Here is a 16018-nt window from a genome sequence, read left to right on the forward strand (position 1 = left end):
TGCCCTGAGGCCCCTGCTTGTCACAAGTTCAGAGTCTGTCGAGGGAGAAGTTTATGGAACAATACATGCTATGTTTTATTAAACTTAAAGGTTGTGTTCAGAGGGCTCAATCAGACTTTTCGATGCCATTTTTTTTGCATCAGTCCATATGTAGCATGGCCATTTACTCACTGGTCATTCCCCAAAGGTGATCCAATTGCTTTTCCAATGATCAAGCACTTAAGTGGGGGAGATGAAATTGAGTTGCTGAAGAAGCCTGATATTAATTACCATAAAGACTGACATCACCAAGAGCAGGGTGACCCCGGAGGTTCCCTTTCCTTTCCTGATAAAGCCTTGACTCAAATCTCACCTCTTAAGAGGACCCTTCAGGGACCTCTTTCTAAAATAACATACTTCCTGCACTCCCTCACTATCTCCTTTCCGCTTTATTGTTCAAGTTACTCCCTGGAGTTGGGGGGATTTTGTTTTTGAAGGGAGGGGGGTGTGTATTTTTATTTTATTGTCTGTCCACAAGAATATAAACTCTGAGGATAGATTGCCCATCTGACTTGTCTCTGGTAGCCTTAGCAATTAGCATACAGACACTAAATTTTTTAATGAACACATAATTCTTACAACAGTGGGATCATACTATGTATTCTATTTTATTTTATTTTTTTATATTTAAAGAACAGGTTTATTAGGGAAAGGGACATAAAAGTAAAAGACACTTGCATAGACACAAGCAGGCGGGAAGAGCTGCCCCAGAAGGGACAGGTTTGCTAAGAGAGGCCTGCAGGGTTGCAGGTGGGTGGCCTTGACAGATCACAGGCAGGCAGGAAGGCTGCTACCCTGCAGAGGAGAGAGTTGGTGAAAAGAGGCACCTGCATAGTCACAGGTGGGCAGACAGAGTGCTGCCTATGCATTCTATTTTAAATTAAAGGTATCACATTTTATTTTACTTAAATATAACAAAAGTAAAAAAAAAAAAACCACCTAAAACTGAAGGCACTTATAACCAGGTAATCTTCAGTTTGGAGTCACTTTCTATTTTTATTTCAATCACTATCTTTGGCCTCCCTCCTAAGAAGTATGAGGCAATTAGCATGCCTGCACTCCCCCCCACTTAACCATTTTTGCAAGCTGTAGTTGCACACTGCTAAGTTTGAAAACATATATATTGCTTTAGTTGTAGTTTCACATTTACTAGTCTTAGTCATATATTTGATCTTTTATTTAAAAGATTTATTTATGCATACAAGAGCTGGGGTGCAAGCAGGTGTGTGTTGGGGTGGTGGTGAGAGGATTCATCAGAGACAGAGTGGGGAGCAGAACAGGCGGATCTACTGAAATCCACTGCTGAGGGGAGCAGCGGGGAGACAGGAGATGTCTGCTGCGCCCTGTGGGTCAGCTCCCTGGCCGGGCATCGAACACATGTTGCAGTGGCTGCCAATAGCTTGATAGCGCTGCCAGGGGTGCCCTATACATTTGATTCTTTTTTTCATTCTTATTTGATTTTTTTGACTTATTAAATAATTTTAATACCTGTGGGAGAATCACCGCGTCAAAACTTGCAATACTTTCAGAATGTACGTTAAAAAATTCCTTTCTTGTGTCTGTGGTATTGTTGAGGGAAACACAGCATCTGCAGCTCTAGCGCTGAAACTAACCAGCAGCCCTGCACCCGGCCGTGGGGACCGCGCGCCTCCAGGGCGCAGCGCCCCCAGGGGCCGCCAGGGGCCGCCACCGCCGGCGGAGCCCGACAGCGCCGCTCTGTCTCCCCCGCCGCCCGAGGAAACGCGGACGGAGGGCGCCGCGCAGTGCATCCTGGGTCGGTGTAGCCATGGCGGCTCGTGTCCTTTGCGCCTGTGTCCGCCGACTGCCCGCGGCCTTCGCGCCGCTGCCTCGTGTCCCCGCGCTGGCCGCCGCCCGGCCCCTCAGCACCGCCCTGTGCCCCGTCGGGGCCCGGACGAGGCCCGGGGCGCCGCAGCCCGCCGCGGTGCTCGCGCAGGTGACTCGCGGTGACTTTGCTGGGGCTCGGCAGGGGTCAGGGCTCGGGGTGCGGGGGAGGGGCCGCCGCGGGGCCGCGCCAGCTGCGGGCGGGGAGGACGGGCGCGTTTGGCTTCCCCCCCTTCCCGCTGCCCAACGGTGCGCGGCTGACCCCTCCCCGGAGGCCGGGTGACCTGGAGAGACCCGCGAGGGCGCTGGCCCGTCTCACGCCCCTGGGCTGAGTGGCCCCTTCCTGAAACTTTGGGCAAGTTTCGTGACCTCGCCCAGCTTCAATGAGAACCGTGAAATTGGGGTACCGCGTCTCTCTTTTGTGGGGTTGCAATGAGGTTTACTGAAGATACTGCACGTAGAGCACCTCGTGCGTTGCTTTGGAAGCTCTCAACATAGTGGGAATAGTGATGATAAATGCGTGATGGTTTTTTAGGGGAAGCCAGTGACGGTGCAGCGTGGACTGCACGCTCGCCTGCAGCCCTACCCAGGACAGTTTCTTCCCTGGGTTGCTGGATGTGGCACATTTTCCCTGTTTCCAGAATGCCTGGAAGTAAGGGTAGGAGGCAATATTTAGCAAAAGGTTTTTTATCGGATGAAACTTTTGTGAGGCTGAAACTTCGTAGGACAGCGATTTTCAAGCCTAGCTGCATGTCAGATCACCTGGGTAACTTGAAATGACAGTAGGTGTACCCCCTGCTCCTTTAATTGTCAGCAGTGTGAACTGATTTCTTCCTGCACAGACACTGCACCTGCACACCGCCTTCCCTTTCCTTGGTCTGCCTTTCCCTCCTTGAATAATCTGTCTGGTTCTTTTCCTAGCTCACTCCAAGTCTGGTATCTTCTCCTTCCTTGTCTCAAGGATTGAATGACAGTTTTTGTTACTGAAGAAGCCTGCAAAAACCTATTGTCATGACTCCTGCCATTTTTTTAATAACAATTGAAATGAGCTGTTTGGGTTGGTCTTTTCCATTAAACTGTAACCTTCTCTAAGGTGAAAGGTCACACATCTCAGTCATCTTTGTAGTTCCAGCCCATAGCAAGTGCTTGGCATATGGGTCAAGCTGGACTGCTGAACAGGCATGTGAAAAGATAAAGGCAAGACTTTGCTGCATGTGAGGACAGGTGGGTGGGTGGGGAGAGCAGAAACAAGAGGGACTTCGCTCACTCCCAGGGAGCTGCTAGCTGTGAGCAGCACCGCTTCTCAGGCAGCGGTTTCTCCAGCAGTCAGGGCTGAACATGAAGACACATGCAGAGGCGGGAACTCTCCTGCCAGTGGGTTGGGTTGGGATACCGCGAGAAGTGAGGGTGAGAGGATGGGAAGTAGGGTTGGCACTGAGATTTCTGCCTGGGGGCCCAGGTAGTGGAGAAGGAATAGAGGTCTGTGAGCAGGTGTTTTGGTGATAGGTAAGGAGTCCAAATCCAAACAGACAAGATGTCTTTCCTGGGGAGTTTTTGAAGGTCGCCTTTGGAGCCCTCGCTTTAGGCTCCTTGAGTTTCCCTGAGTCAGAGAGAAACCCCAGAGGAGGTAAGACGGGTTCTGGTGGAGGCTAGTGGGGTTTGTTTTGTTTTCAGTAGCCCAGGGGATAGTCAGTCACTCTCTGCACACCACACCTTCTCTGATGTCTGTGGGAGGTGATTGAAGCTGCTTAGGATGAAGTGTACGAAGGTCTTGAGGAACACGTAACACCAAAATAGACCACGTTGGATGTTGGGCACACATTTCAGAAGCGCTTGCCCATTCTGTATCCCGTTTTCAAATGGCTGATCCTCAACAGGAAGGAGCTGGGAAGGCTCTCCAAGAGACCATGTTGGGAGGCCTGGGTCAGATGCCTGACCTGTCCTTCCTCAGTTTCCTCATCTGTAAAAAGGGCATGATAGTAGTATGTGTCTTGTGGGATTATTGTTAGAACAGAGGAGACAATGCATGTGAAGTGTTCAGTTGTGCTGTCGCCTGATTTAATGATTAGAAATCAGTAGAATCCGGAGGAGAGCCTTGGGAGGGAAAGGGTAGGATCAAGTACTTTGAAGCAACACTCCCACCAAAGCCTCAAGCTTTAGGCCATTGTCAAACTTCTCAGGTCATTACATCCTGATCCTCTTAGCCCCAAGGAAGCGCTCGCTGTGAGTGTGCGCCCAGCAGTGTCTGGGCCCTTTACACTGTCTTACAGATGCTGCATGATGGCCCATTGAACTTGGTGCTGTCCTTTATCTCCCTTTTGTAAGGGAACAGAGGCTAAAAAGAAATAACTTGCCCAGGGCCAGAGAACTAGTAAGGAAGAGCTTGTGCCAGGGTACAAACGTGCTGTCTCCTTCCATATTCTTCAGGCCCTCCTACCATACCTGCCTCAGGCTGGCCTACTGCTGCCACCTGCTTCAGTGGCCTGTGGCCTCCAGGTGGAGGCCCTTTAATTGAATCACAGGGCGTTCGTGGCCCTTTTCGACATAACCATAGGCCCCTGAGCAGCGGTGTATGCGCGTGCCCTCAGCTCAGTCCCCCTTCGCAGCAGTAGCCCCACCTCACGCCATTCCTTCTGCGCGCACAGGCGAGGCTTGTTAGGTACTTCCACCCCAAAGTCCTTTTCTGTCATTACCACTATTAACCCGTTTCTTCTTCCTCTTTCTTCCTTTTTGCTTCATTTTATTTGGAGCTTAGAAACCTCTCCTAGCCATTGTTGATAAGAAGGCCTGGTGATGTTCCCACCGCAGAGGTTTCCTTAACCCATAATGTATTGAAGACAACATAGACCAAAAGAACAAGTGCTCTGAAAGTACTTTAGAATATCCATAAAACACTTCCTCTCGCTTTTCTTTTTTTTTTTTTTTTAAGATTTATTTTTATATGCATACAAGAACTGGGGTATAGGCTAGAGATGTGGGGGGTGAGAGGATTCACCAGAGACAGAGTGGGGAACAGAGCAGGTGGATCTACACTGCTGAGGGGAGCAGCAGGTGAGTCTGGAGAGGTCTGCTGCGCCATGTGGGTAGCTTCCTGGCCAGCCGGGCATCGAACGTGTGCTGCAGAGGCTGTGGATAGCTTCACAATGTGGTGCTTAACCCCATGGGCCACCAGGGAGATCCTTTCTCTCGTTTCTTTAGCTTGCCGGTTACACCTGATTTCAATACGTCTGATTTTTTTTGTAAGATAAGTGTTTTTTGTACAGAGGTGTACATGCTGGTTTGGTTCACTTGGCAGTGTTTTCGTTATAATTTTCATAGACCTGGGTGACTCAGACCTGAACCCCAATAAGCAAATCCAATTTCAATGGGAAATGCCTAAGAACTCAAACCACAGACTAACCCCCAGCTCTGAAAGGTAAAGGTGCTGCTGCAGTGAGCAAAGCTCAGGCAGCTGTTTTTTCCTCTTGTCTCTTCTGTGGTATTAAGCCCCTCGCCTGTGTTGGAGCTCATGCGTCATTGGTGAGGGGATGACGTTGAATATCAAGTAGGCTGATACCAGCCATCAGAGATAATCTCTGTCAAGGCAAAGATGAGGACAAAGGCTGGTTATTTGGGCAGGTCCCCAGGAAGGAGCATGTCTGGACTATAGGAGATGTCACTGTGCCTGTCTCTCCTTGGGGTCAGCAGCTGCTTCCTCTGAGCTAGCCAAGGTCAGTGTGGTTACCCTGACTGGGGTCCAGGGAGACACCTCCAGTGTATATTCCCTGGTGTGAGTCACCTCGCAGCCTGCCGTCATGGCTCTTCCTGCGGCTTATTTTGACTGAGGCGTGGCCATTAGAGGTGGTAGTCCTGGGAGAGGCCTTTGGCTGCTAGAGGCATGAAAACAGGCTCTTCCTCAGGCCCTCGATGATGTTTGTGGCAGTGAGTCTCACTGAGCAGGTCAACATCCCAAGCCTGTGGGCTGAGCAGAGGAGCCAGGGGCCTGTCCTGGCTCCGAGGGGAAAGGAGGTGCATCTTATGCTGCTGAGTGCTGGGCCTCTGAGGCCACAGGGCCGTGATGGAGTGTCCTAGTGACCAGAGTTAGAGTCAGGGGAAGCGGGTTCTGAAGCCCTAAATGCTTGGTTAAGATGTCTGTGGACTAGTGCATTTATTTAGAAGCATTTTCCGTGAACCCACCTGCTTTCTTCCTGCCCTGGTTTCAGGTTGCGAGCAGAGCTACACAGCTGTGCCGCCAGTACAGCGACGCGCCCCCTCTGACGTTAGAGGGAATCAAGGACCGTGTTCTGTATGTCTTGAAGCTCTACGACAAAATTGACCCAGAAAAGGTAATGATCGGACTTAAGTGGTGGTTTTGTTTGTTTGTTTTTGTTTTTTGAGAGGAGTAGTACAAAATTCCAGCCATCAAAGGACAGAGTCCATCAAAGGACAGGGCTCCCTGCCACCTAGTCCCCCCATGGGAGGCCATTGGTGGGACCAGCTTGTGTCTGTGCAGAGACACTCAGCGCATATGTGAGTACACACTGCAGAGGCGGTGAGTAGCTGAGATGTAGCTGAGTATGGCTGAGAGTAGCGCTCCCCCCTTGTAAAGGTGCACAGATGGTAGCAGACCTTACATACCATTCTGCACCTTGCTTTTTTAATTTACACGCCTGGAATAGTAGTACATAAATAGTAGTATAAATATATATATATAATAGTAGTAGTGTATCATAGTAGTATATAAAAAAATTCTTTTCAAACTATTTTGTGGCAGGATAGTTTGGTTTTGATATAGGATTTTTAAGAATATGTCCTAGTGACCCTGAGATCTCAGTTCAAGACAGGGTGATGCTAAATACTGCCTGCTGTTGTGGAGGGGAAGGAATGACACTGGTGGGGTGAGGCGGCTTGGTTGTCAGTCGGGCAGCAAGGAAAACCAGACTCTGAGATGTGACCAGAGATGCCACTAGGATAATGCCAAGTGTACGTCCTGTTCTCCCATTCAGAGCAAGGTCGCAGTTAATGTAAGCAGCACACCGAGTGTTGTTGCCCACACAGGTTAAATGAATAACATTCGTTAAGGCTCTTTATGTTTTTAAAATTTAATTTCTAAATATCTTCCATATAATGATTAAGTGAAGCAGGTGCACTTGTGGGCTAAATTGCGTTTGGTGTTCCTTTTTTGCAGCTCTCGGTAAATTCCCATTTTATGAAAGACCTGGGCTTAGACAGTTTGGACCAAGTGGAAATTATCATGGCCATGGAGGACGAATTTGGTAACACTCACGGGCTTATTTGTCCTGGGTCTGCATATTGTGACTCTTGATTTAGGTGGACGAAACAGAAAGAAATGTTGGGAGTCTGAATTGGGATTTGAATCAAACAAATACAAACAGTAGCGCTGCTGCCCCCTCCCTCCCCCCACCACACGCACTTGCTCACCATCAGGTGAGGTGAATATTAGGAAGAGGCATTTGATCAGAAAGCACTTAGTGCAGGTCGGCGGAGGCCTGGTGAGGATGGGACTTGGAGTCTTGAGCTGGGGCTCCTCAAGGTGAAGGTGCCGCCTGTGGAGAAGCTGAGCCTTAGCCCCGCTCAGGGCCTAGACCTGCATGTCTGTGCCTGGAGCTGTAACCGTGTGCTGGGGGCAGGCTACAAAAATGAACAGTGATGTAAGAAAATACAGAAAGGAAGAAGAAATAAATTGCACTGTAATCTTATAGTTTCCTGCTGAAAACAGCATCCTAGCACTGGAAAACAAACACACGCCATTGTGCCCAATAGGATGGATGTTGTCTAGAGCACAATGAGCTCACAACTTGAGTGGGATTTTGGGTTGCTGGAGGCGTCAGTGTACTTGTGGGTGTTACAGAAGTTTTAGGGGCTTTCAGTCCTACTAGGTTTCCTGTTGCTACACTCATGCATTGCTGTGATTTTACTTTCAGGGTTTGAAATTCCTGATATAGATGCCGAAAAGTTAATGTGTCCACAAGAAATCGTAGATTACATAGCAGATAAAAAGGATGTATATGAATAAGATAGCAGGTAAATAATTTGACTTATAGAATGATATTCCTCCTTAAAATCAAATTTCTCTGGTTCTTAAGTGAAGTAAGACATGGGAAAGATTGGAATGGTTGGCAGGTTTTCACTGGTTATAAAATGCAGGCCCCCTCTGGTTCTCTGCCACTCAAAAGGAACCAGCCTTGGTGATGGTCTCTATCCTCAAGGGCAGTTGAGAGCAATTCCTTCCTGTCACTCTTTTTTTTTTTTTTTAAGATTTATTTTATTTATGCATGCATATAAGAGCTGGGGTGTAGGCCAGAGGTACGGGCAGGGAGGGTGGTGAGAGGATTCACCAGAGACAGAGTGGGGAGCAGAACAGGCAGATCTACTGAAATATACTGCTGAGGGGAGCAGTAGGCGAGACAGGAGAGGTCTGCTGAACCTTGTAGGTCAGCTCCCTGGCCGGGGATTGAACTCAGGCCATAGTGGGCATGGCACTAAGACTTAACCCCTAAGCCAGCAGGGAGGGCCCTGTAACACTTCTTATTTTTTTTTATTTTTTATTTTTTCTAAATATTTATTTATTTATACAAGCACTGGGTACAGTCAGAAGCGCGGGAGGGTGAGAGAATTCACCAGAGCCAGGGCGGGGAGCAGAGCAGGCAGAAGGACAGAAGCACACTGCTGAGAGGAGCAGCGGGCGGCAGGGGAGGTCTGTGCGCCATGTGGGACCCTCCTCTGGTGGCCAGAGCAGCCTGGGATTGAACCGGTGCTGCAGAGGCTGCAGGCAGCTTCGCAACTCAGCGCTTAACCGCTGCGCCACCGGAGAGGCCCTGTAACACTTTTTAAATAAAACTTTGTATTAATGTTTATAACTTAGTTATCTTGGATTTAGCACCTAAAAGATTTTCACTTAAAGTCAGCAGTAGTGTACCCTCCCCCACCAAGAAAAAGAAAAAGCACCACCAAAAACTGAACTCATTTTGTCTTTGCCAGGCCCCCTTTCTCCACTGAGAGAAGATTCAGAAGATGCTGGCAAGTGTCTGCAAGTGAGAACACATTTGGCATCATCGCTGACTTTGACAGAGTAATTCTGTTTTGACTTGTATTTAAATTGTCTAAGTGTTTTTTCCCTTTGAAAATAAATCTATAAACCCAAGATTTTTCTCTGTCTTCAGTTATTCAGTGATGTCTATAAAGTGCTTTTTATGTTGGCAATACTTGCTATTTTTAAAACTTTCATTAGTATTCATATCAGAAATGACTTCTAGCAGTATATGTGAAGTTTCTCATTTCCTTTAGTGTAAGGAACCAGTGTGTTAGTGATAAAAGGACTTTTTGCCTAAAAAATTTGTCTCCATTAGTTTATTGAGGTAATTTTTCATCTCTGTCCTTCCTGAGTTGATAGAATTTAGTAATTTTGGAGGGTAGAAATTCATTTTCCTCTGAGAAGGTCAGTCTGACATTCTCCCTCTGGCATAGATGAGTATCAGGTGGATACTCTCCTCTTAGCACTGTGATATGTCTTTGGGCTGTGTATCGGCAGTTGCCTTGCTCCTCCAGTGGTGCAGTTTGAGAGGGGTGTCGTAAGTTGTGCTAGTAGGAAGCTGTGTCCCTGGGGTGAGGACTGGCAGTGACCTTAGCTGGCAGAGCACCTCCCCACCTGGGGTCAGGTGTGGCTGGGTCCACACTCTCACTGCTTCCCTTCCTGGAGGTGCCTCGTGTTGCCAACCCCTTCTGCGAGGCCTTAGCATGATTGTAGGTGTAGCAAGCAGACAGATTTCCCTCCTTTTCACCAGTAGAAGCATTTGTTTTACTGCACCCCTTTTTGTTAATATTCAAGCTATCTTGGGAAGCTGCCAAACTGGTGGGTGCATAAGGAGTTTCCTCTTTCTCTTTCCACCGCATTTATTCAGCAAGTAGCTCGAGTCCTTCCTAGGCACTGGAGACCCAGCAGGGACCGAAACAGACTGCAAGGAATGTACCATAACTGAATGCCTAGGCTACAGGTTCTAACTATTTTTACCCTCATGGCAGCTGCACTTTGTTGTAAAACTGCCCCTCTAGTTGTTTCTGCCTAGATGAATTCAGAGTACTGCTGCTAAGTGGTTGCTTGATCACACCTGTGCAGAAATGACCCCTCCAGCCCATCCACATCATTCTGCAGTTAAGAGTCAGAACGAGGGGAAATAACCTGAATCATGCAGATAATTCAATGGATCTGGGTTTTCAAACAACAGCAAAGGCCTTTTCTGCTCCAAGAACTTGCTAGAATGTTCTTTTGAAAGACCTGGGTACTACTATCAGTAGGCAGTGAACTGGTCAAGTGTGTGAATTAGAACATATAGATTTGTGCATAGTTTAAAGGCCTCCCAAACATGCCTCAGGGGCCTGTGTCTGTGCTGGGCGGTACCGTTTCTCTCTGTGAGGCCTCATAACCTGCTTCTGGCATTGTCTCTAGTTCAGACACACTCTTCTCACTGTCCCCCAAACAGCCAGTGCATTCACCGAGACTTAATGCGTGTAGGGGGCTAAGCTGTGGGCTAGGCGGGGCCTGAGTACACAAAGGTGAACAGTGTGTCTGCTCTCAGAGAGCTCCCTGTCCGGATGGGAGGAGTTACGAGTGATGGACTCACTTTCAGCATCACCAGTAACAGCAGGAGCGTTTGCTGGCAGAAGTGAACTGAGGACAGGTGACCTGAGGTACTCTTGCTAGAATGGCTTAACCTGAATGTTCAGGAGGAAGCAACTCCAGGTGGTGGGACTTTTAAAAGATAATGTCATGGGGGAAAGGATGGTAAATTTCTTAGGAGAATAACTAGTAGTTAGATTACTCCAGGGGGATAAATACTTAGTGACGCTTCAAGATTTCTGTAGCTGACTTAGATGGCTCAGAAAAAACAACAGCAAAATGTTAACCGGTGACTGTAACAGGTACACATACGCCTGTGCATTGTACTACTTTTTCAGCTACTGCTTGAAATTCGTCAAAAAGGGAGAAACCACACATGTAACAAAAAATACAGACTGATGGCATACGACTGGATATCCAACAATATGCAAGCGGTTAAATAGAAAAAAAGAGCCATGCAATGAAACTGGCACTGAAAAGTAGTAAACGGCTTGTTTCCATCACTGTGAAACATCAAGATGTTAAGGATTACCACACGATGGTAGAAATACATGCGGCTTATTTTGTTGTTCAGTATTTTCTAAATTATATATACCATGTATTGTGTAATAAATGAAAAGCAAAATATCTAAAAGTATGCATTTTAAAATAACAAACTAGGCGTTTGGAAAGCGGGCTAGTTCAGGGTGCTGAGGAACTGACTCCTGTGCCGTGAAGAGCCAGCATGTGGAAAGGGCAGGAGATACAGACTCCAGGCTGGAAGGATAGTGCGTCAGGAGTCTGAGGTGGGACATCAGTTGAGGCTGGGCTATTTGCTAGAGCATTGCTTGGTTGAGGTGCTGCCAGAGCTTAAAGATGTGGCTGGGAGCAGCTCACAAGGGCCTTACAGTCTGATGAAGGAACTCATTGGCCAAGGATTCCGGCAGAATTTTCTGAAGGGGAGAAACAACTAGATGCTTATGAGCTCAGCCACTGGTGGCAGTGCCAAGGGTGGACTGACAGGATATGGCTACTAGAGGAGCACATGGAAAAGGGCAGATTTGGAGGTTGGGATAAAGTGACATGGACAGTAAGACATTCTGGAACTACAAATGATGGGCTGTGGCCTGAGGAAAAAGGAAATGGTCTAGGCTCCCCCTGAAGTTTAAGGCTTGGCCTCCCAGTGCTGCTATCTGAACAAGGGACTAGAGGAGGATCAGATCAGAAGGGGAAGCCTCGGTTTGGGACATGTTGGGTATGTTTGTGGGATACCCAAACAGAGGGCAGATAAAAGATTAAGAACTCAAGAAAAATGCCAGGCTGGAGCCCGAGTGTTGACAAGGTGCTGCCCTGGCTGGGCTAGTTTCTCCTGTTGCCAAAGGCCCACTGAGGACTCCCCTCCCTCCTCTGGTAAGTAACTAAGTGGGAATGGTTGACTCTCTGCTCCTGCGATGGCCCCTTCAAGCTTAAGCCTATAGTGAGTTGTTTCCTTCAAGGATGAGAAACGAAGAAAACTAAGAGACCTTCCTACTATTTGAATTTTTTCCTCATGTAGAAGTATTTAAAAATTTTAAGTGGTAGCCAATAAATGAACTAATGTCAAGGCTCAAAGTTTAAAAAAAGAAGAATCACAAACGTGCCCTTGAGACATAATAGCTGCATCAGGCAGAGAAAAAAAATATATAAATTCTTTCCTGAGTTCTCAACAATGAGACAAGCACCTAAGGGTATGTCCTTTGACATTAAGCAAATTTGGGTTCAGCGACAGGCATATGGCCTTGGCAAAGTGTCTTCTGATGGACAAAGTAGGGGTGACAAGAGACAAGGGGACAATATTAAGGGTCACAATGAAAACTGAGATTAAAAAATACGGGAGCGAGGGGAATTATTCTATAAGAGACAAAGGCCAAGACTAGCAAAAATAAAAAAGGATATTTAAAAAATATAAGGCTAGGATAAGGATTTAAAAACATTAAGGGTTACTGATTGAAAAATAATTGCTCTAAATGACATTTTGGACTGTCTAGTAGAGGACAGGGGTGAACCGATCTCATCTTAGTTGAGAGAACAATGCTGTGCTAGGGAGCCACAATATCATTCCTAGGAGAGTCGTGCTAAAATATCCACAGAAGTGTCTTAAGTCTGTCTGCACGTCTGTCAAAGATTCCAGCAAAATCAAGTGTATGCGTGTCTAGAGGAGACAGAAAGCAAACATGGCTAATATTTTAGCAATTGGCTACTCTGAGGGAAAGTTATCAGGTGGTCAGTCTTATTTAAGCTTGCAAATTTTCAAAGCACAAAGGGAAAACAGCAGGGAATTAAAACTATGTAAGGCGGAAAGGAGAAGAAAAAATCAGGAGTTCAAAAATGGGGTGAAAAAAAAATGGGGTGAACAGTAAGAAAAGTTGTATCCGGAGAAAAACACAGGTGAGCAAGCTTTAGAACAGAACTAGCCTTGACACCAGAAGCCAGGAGTAATCCTGGCTGGTGGTGCCCAGGTGGGGTTGGCCGAGGGCTCCCGGGTGAGAAGCACATCACTTCCTACAGCACAGATGGGCTAGTCAGACCACCTTGAGCAAAAGCAGAAAGGAGCTGGTGCCTCTTGGCCCACTGACTGCCAGGTCTGAGGGGTGCCTGTTGTGGAGGGTGCTATTATGTCTCAAGAGCAAATGTTTGTGATTCTTCTTTAGTTGCCTACAGTGGAGAAAAAAACGCCAGCTGTCCCTCCAGAAGGCGTGGTGAGGTACTCAGACTGGGGATCCTCTCAGGCACCATCTGAGGAGAGTCAACCAGCCTACTGGTTTTACAGTATCTAAAATAACGAGGATAAAACGAGATAAATCCAGAACGAGGATAAATCCAGAAATATTCTCTGTGCACCCAGAAGCTTCTCTTTGTGGGCACAGGCCAACATAGTCCGTGGCAGTCCCACCCCATGGCTCGCCCAGGTCTTTAAGAAACTAACAGTTTTGTTTTGAGATTATGAGGCATTAGAAATAGGGAAAAGTTGGGAAGTGAGGCCAGAACCCTCAGAAATGGCAGGAGAGGGGCCCAGCAGGAGTGGTGTGCTAGCAATGATAGCACACCATGCCCAGGATTCTCTTTTTGCCTTATTTCTGGGTATAGATCCTCTCCCCCTGGGTCTCTGCAGCTTGCAGGGAGAACCAGAACTACATCTCAGTGTTTTCTAAATGGCCAGGTGAAGTCCCATAGGCACTAGAGGGGGAGCAGGGGGTAGGGGGGGACAGGCCCAAGGTCAGGGAGAGGCATCCCCTCTGGAGGAGGGCTCCCAAACAGCGATGTGGCTGGCGAGTTGGTCACTTTGGCCAATACAGAATAAATCAAACCAGGTTCCCTGAATAACCATTTTCAGCAGGAACAAATGTGGATATACTTAAAAGCCAAATAATACAGTAATAAGTGAGACCACAGCTGGCGGAACAAGGGGCTCTGGTCCCACTTCCAAATAATGGTCAATTCCCAGGTACAGATCAGGCGCATGAAGAATTGACAGGAAAAAGAGACACAATTAATTATCAAACTTTAATTGATAGACTAATCTTACAGGATAAACAATAAGACAGCTAGTCAAGGTTACACTTTAAAAAAAAAAAAAATCCAGCAGCGCAAATCTAATAGACTAAATACGTTCATCTCCTCCCAAACAGGCATTAGATTTAAAAACAAAAACCAGAACAGAGCACACGCCACAAGGAGACATGGTTTTTACGTATATTGTCAAATAATTCCGCAGAACTCTTGAAGAAAAAGAAAGAGGTTCTTAGAAATTTAGAAAGCAGTAGACCCCCACCAGCCTGACAGGTAGGTTCACTGGATGTTCCGCACGTCAGAGGACTCCTGACCGCCTGTCGCCTCAGAAAGGCCACCAGGTCCTGTGAAGAGGAACCAGGCGCCGCTCCAACTGGAGATGTCTCACAAAGCCTCAAGACAAAGGGGCCATCCTTTGCAAGACAACTGGCATGAGCAGATGCAAGGAGCGAGGAGGTCTCCCTCCCAAGATGGGGCGGAAAGCAAGGCCGCCCTTGCTCGGCCCTTAGCACACTGTGTCTATCCCCTGGGCCTTCTCCGCCCCAGGCAAAGAAAGGCGGGCCAAGTGCAAGTGACCAGGATGGCTCCTCCAGGCACATGGTTCAAGTAAGAGTACGAGGAACACAAGCCCCTTCTGGCTGAAATATGGCAACTCTTCAGAGAGGCAGCAATGTGGCAAAGTTGGTCTCTTTGGCCCTCTTAACAGAACGTAGCAACTAAGGAGGCTACCGAGGGCCTCACTTGGGCCCCTGCCACATCAAGATTATAGGAAAGTGCATCCTTAGCTCGGTTCAACTTCATTTAAAGAGAACTAAAACTACTTGCAAAAGGCCCATCATCAATCAAAATACATTAATACCAAAGAGTTCCAGCAACTGGCGAGTTGGCTAAGTCCTCTGAAACGGAGCTGAGAGGGCCCCGAGCCTCCGCAGGATCCCCTCGTCAGTGTTCTGTCAAGTCACCTCAGGGAGGGAAAGAAAGGCATGATGTCTGTGGGCAAAGATCGGCAGGAAGACCACTAGCAGATTCTAGACGAGCAAGCAGCCCACCAGGAGGCTCTGAGAGGCGTCCAACGAGGGAGATGTGCTTGCCTGGCCTGCCCCCTGAGCACCGGAGCCTGCTCTTAGAACCAGCTCTGCCGTAGCCCCTGCAGGCCCTCTGCCCGGGGAGGAAAGGTCGCACCCCAGGGAAAGAACTAGTGTGCTCCAACAGGGCAGGCCTGTGTGGAGAGAATCCTGAGGAGAAAATTAACACTGCAACGCTACCTAGGGGAAAAGAACTTCCGCGTGCTCACAGAGGCGTCAGTGCACTCTGGATGGCGAGGAAAGTGGGAAGAGACTGCTCACAGGACTGAGTGACAAGAGTGAATACTGCTGTGACCTGGACACGGAGCTAACTAAATACTTCTCCCCGGAGGGCCAGTGGCGTCCACCTTTGCTCTCCCAGGGGCTTCCAGCAAGGTCTCCGTGCAGACAGGGTCAGGAGCTAGAGCTCAAGATTGTTCCTGAGCCCATTGAGCGAGCTCTGTAAAGCAATACTCAGACAGCTCTGTACGAAAAGGTGTCATTTACATTATTATTTATATATAGTATCTTGAAGTAAGGAAAAAGCACCATTTTACTTAAAATAAAAAGATTCACACAGGCTTTGGTCCTGTCTTAAAATGACACCCGCCTGAGTGAGAAGCAGTTTGGCCCTTGGGGAGCAGGGAGACGATGGAACACATGCCGTCACCCGGAGGAAGGGGTGGCAGGTGGCGTGGTGGCCACATGAAAGGGGAGAGAAGACCTGGAGGGAAGGGCCTCTGAGCAGCACTGTGAGGCCAGCCTGGGGACAGAGACGCCCGCGGCCCTGTCAGGACGCGTCTCCAGAACAGGGACACTGGCCAACAGAAGGGCAGGATTCAAAGTGAGATGACGCTCTACTTGCTACCTGACCGTGTCTTCTGTAGACCTGTGGAGTGCAGAGGCTTCCAGGCAGCAAAGCAGCACT

At 48.0% G+C, this 16018-nt stretch overlaps 1 protein-coding gene across 1 annotated transcript; it reads left to right on the forward strand.

Moving 5' to 3' along the window:
• Nucleotides 1–1825: 1825 nt before the first annotated feature.
• On the forward strand, nt 1826–8996 carry NDUFAB1 (NADH:ubiquinone oxidoreductase subunit AB1; the record flags this gene model as incomplete). Its single annotated transcript, XM_084249147.1, has 5 exons — nt 1826–1993; nt 6084–6206; nt 7049–7136; nt 7806–7905; nt 8863–8996. The coding sequence occupies 4 exons, from the start codon at nt 1826–1828 to the stop codon at nt 7895–7897; spliced, it is 471 nt and encodes a 156-aa protein (XP_084105273.1). The 3' UTR covers nt 7898–7905; nt 8863–8996.
• Nucleotides 8997–16018: the final 7022 nt, after the last annotated feature.

The sequence above is a fragment of the Talpa europaea genome (genome assembly GCF_964194135.1).
Source record: "Talpa europaea genome assembly, chromosome: 12".
Classification (NCBI taxonomy): Eukaryota; Metazoa; Chordata; class Mammalia; order Eulipotyphla; family Talpidae; genus Talpa; species Talpa europaea.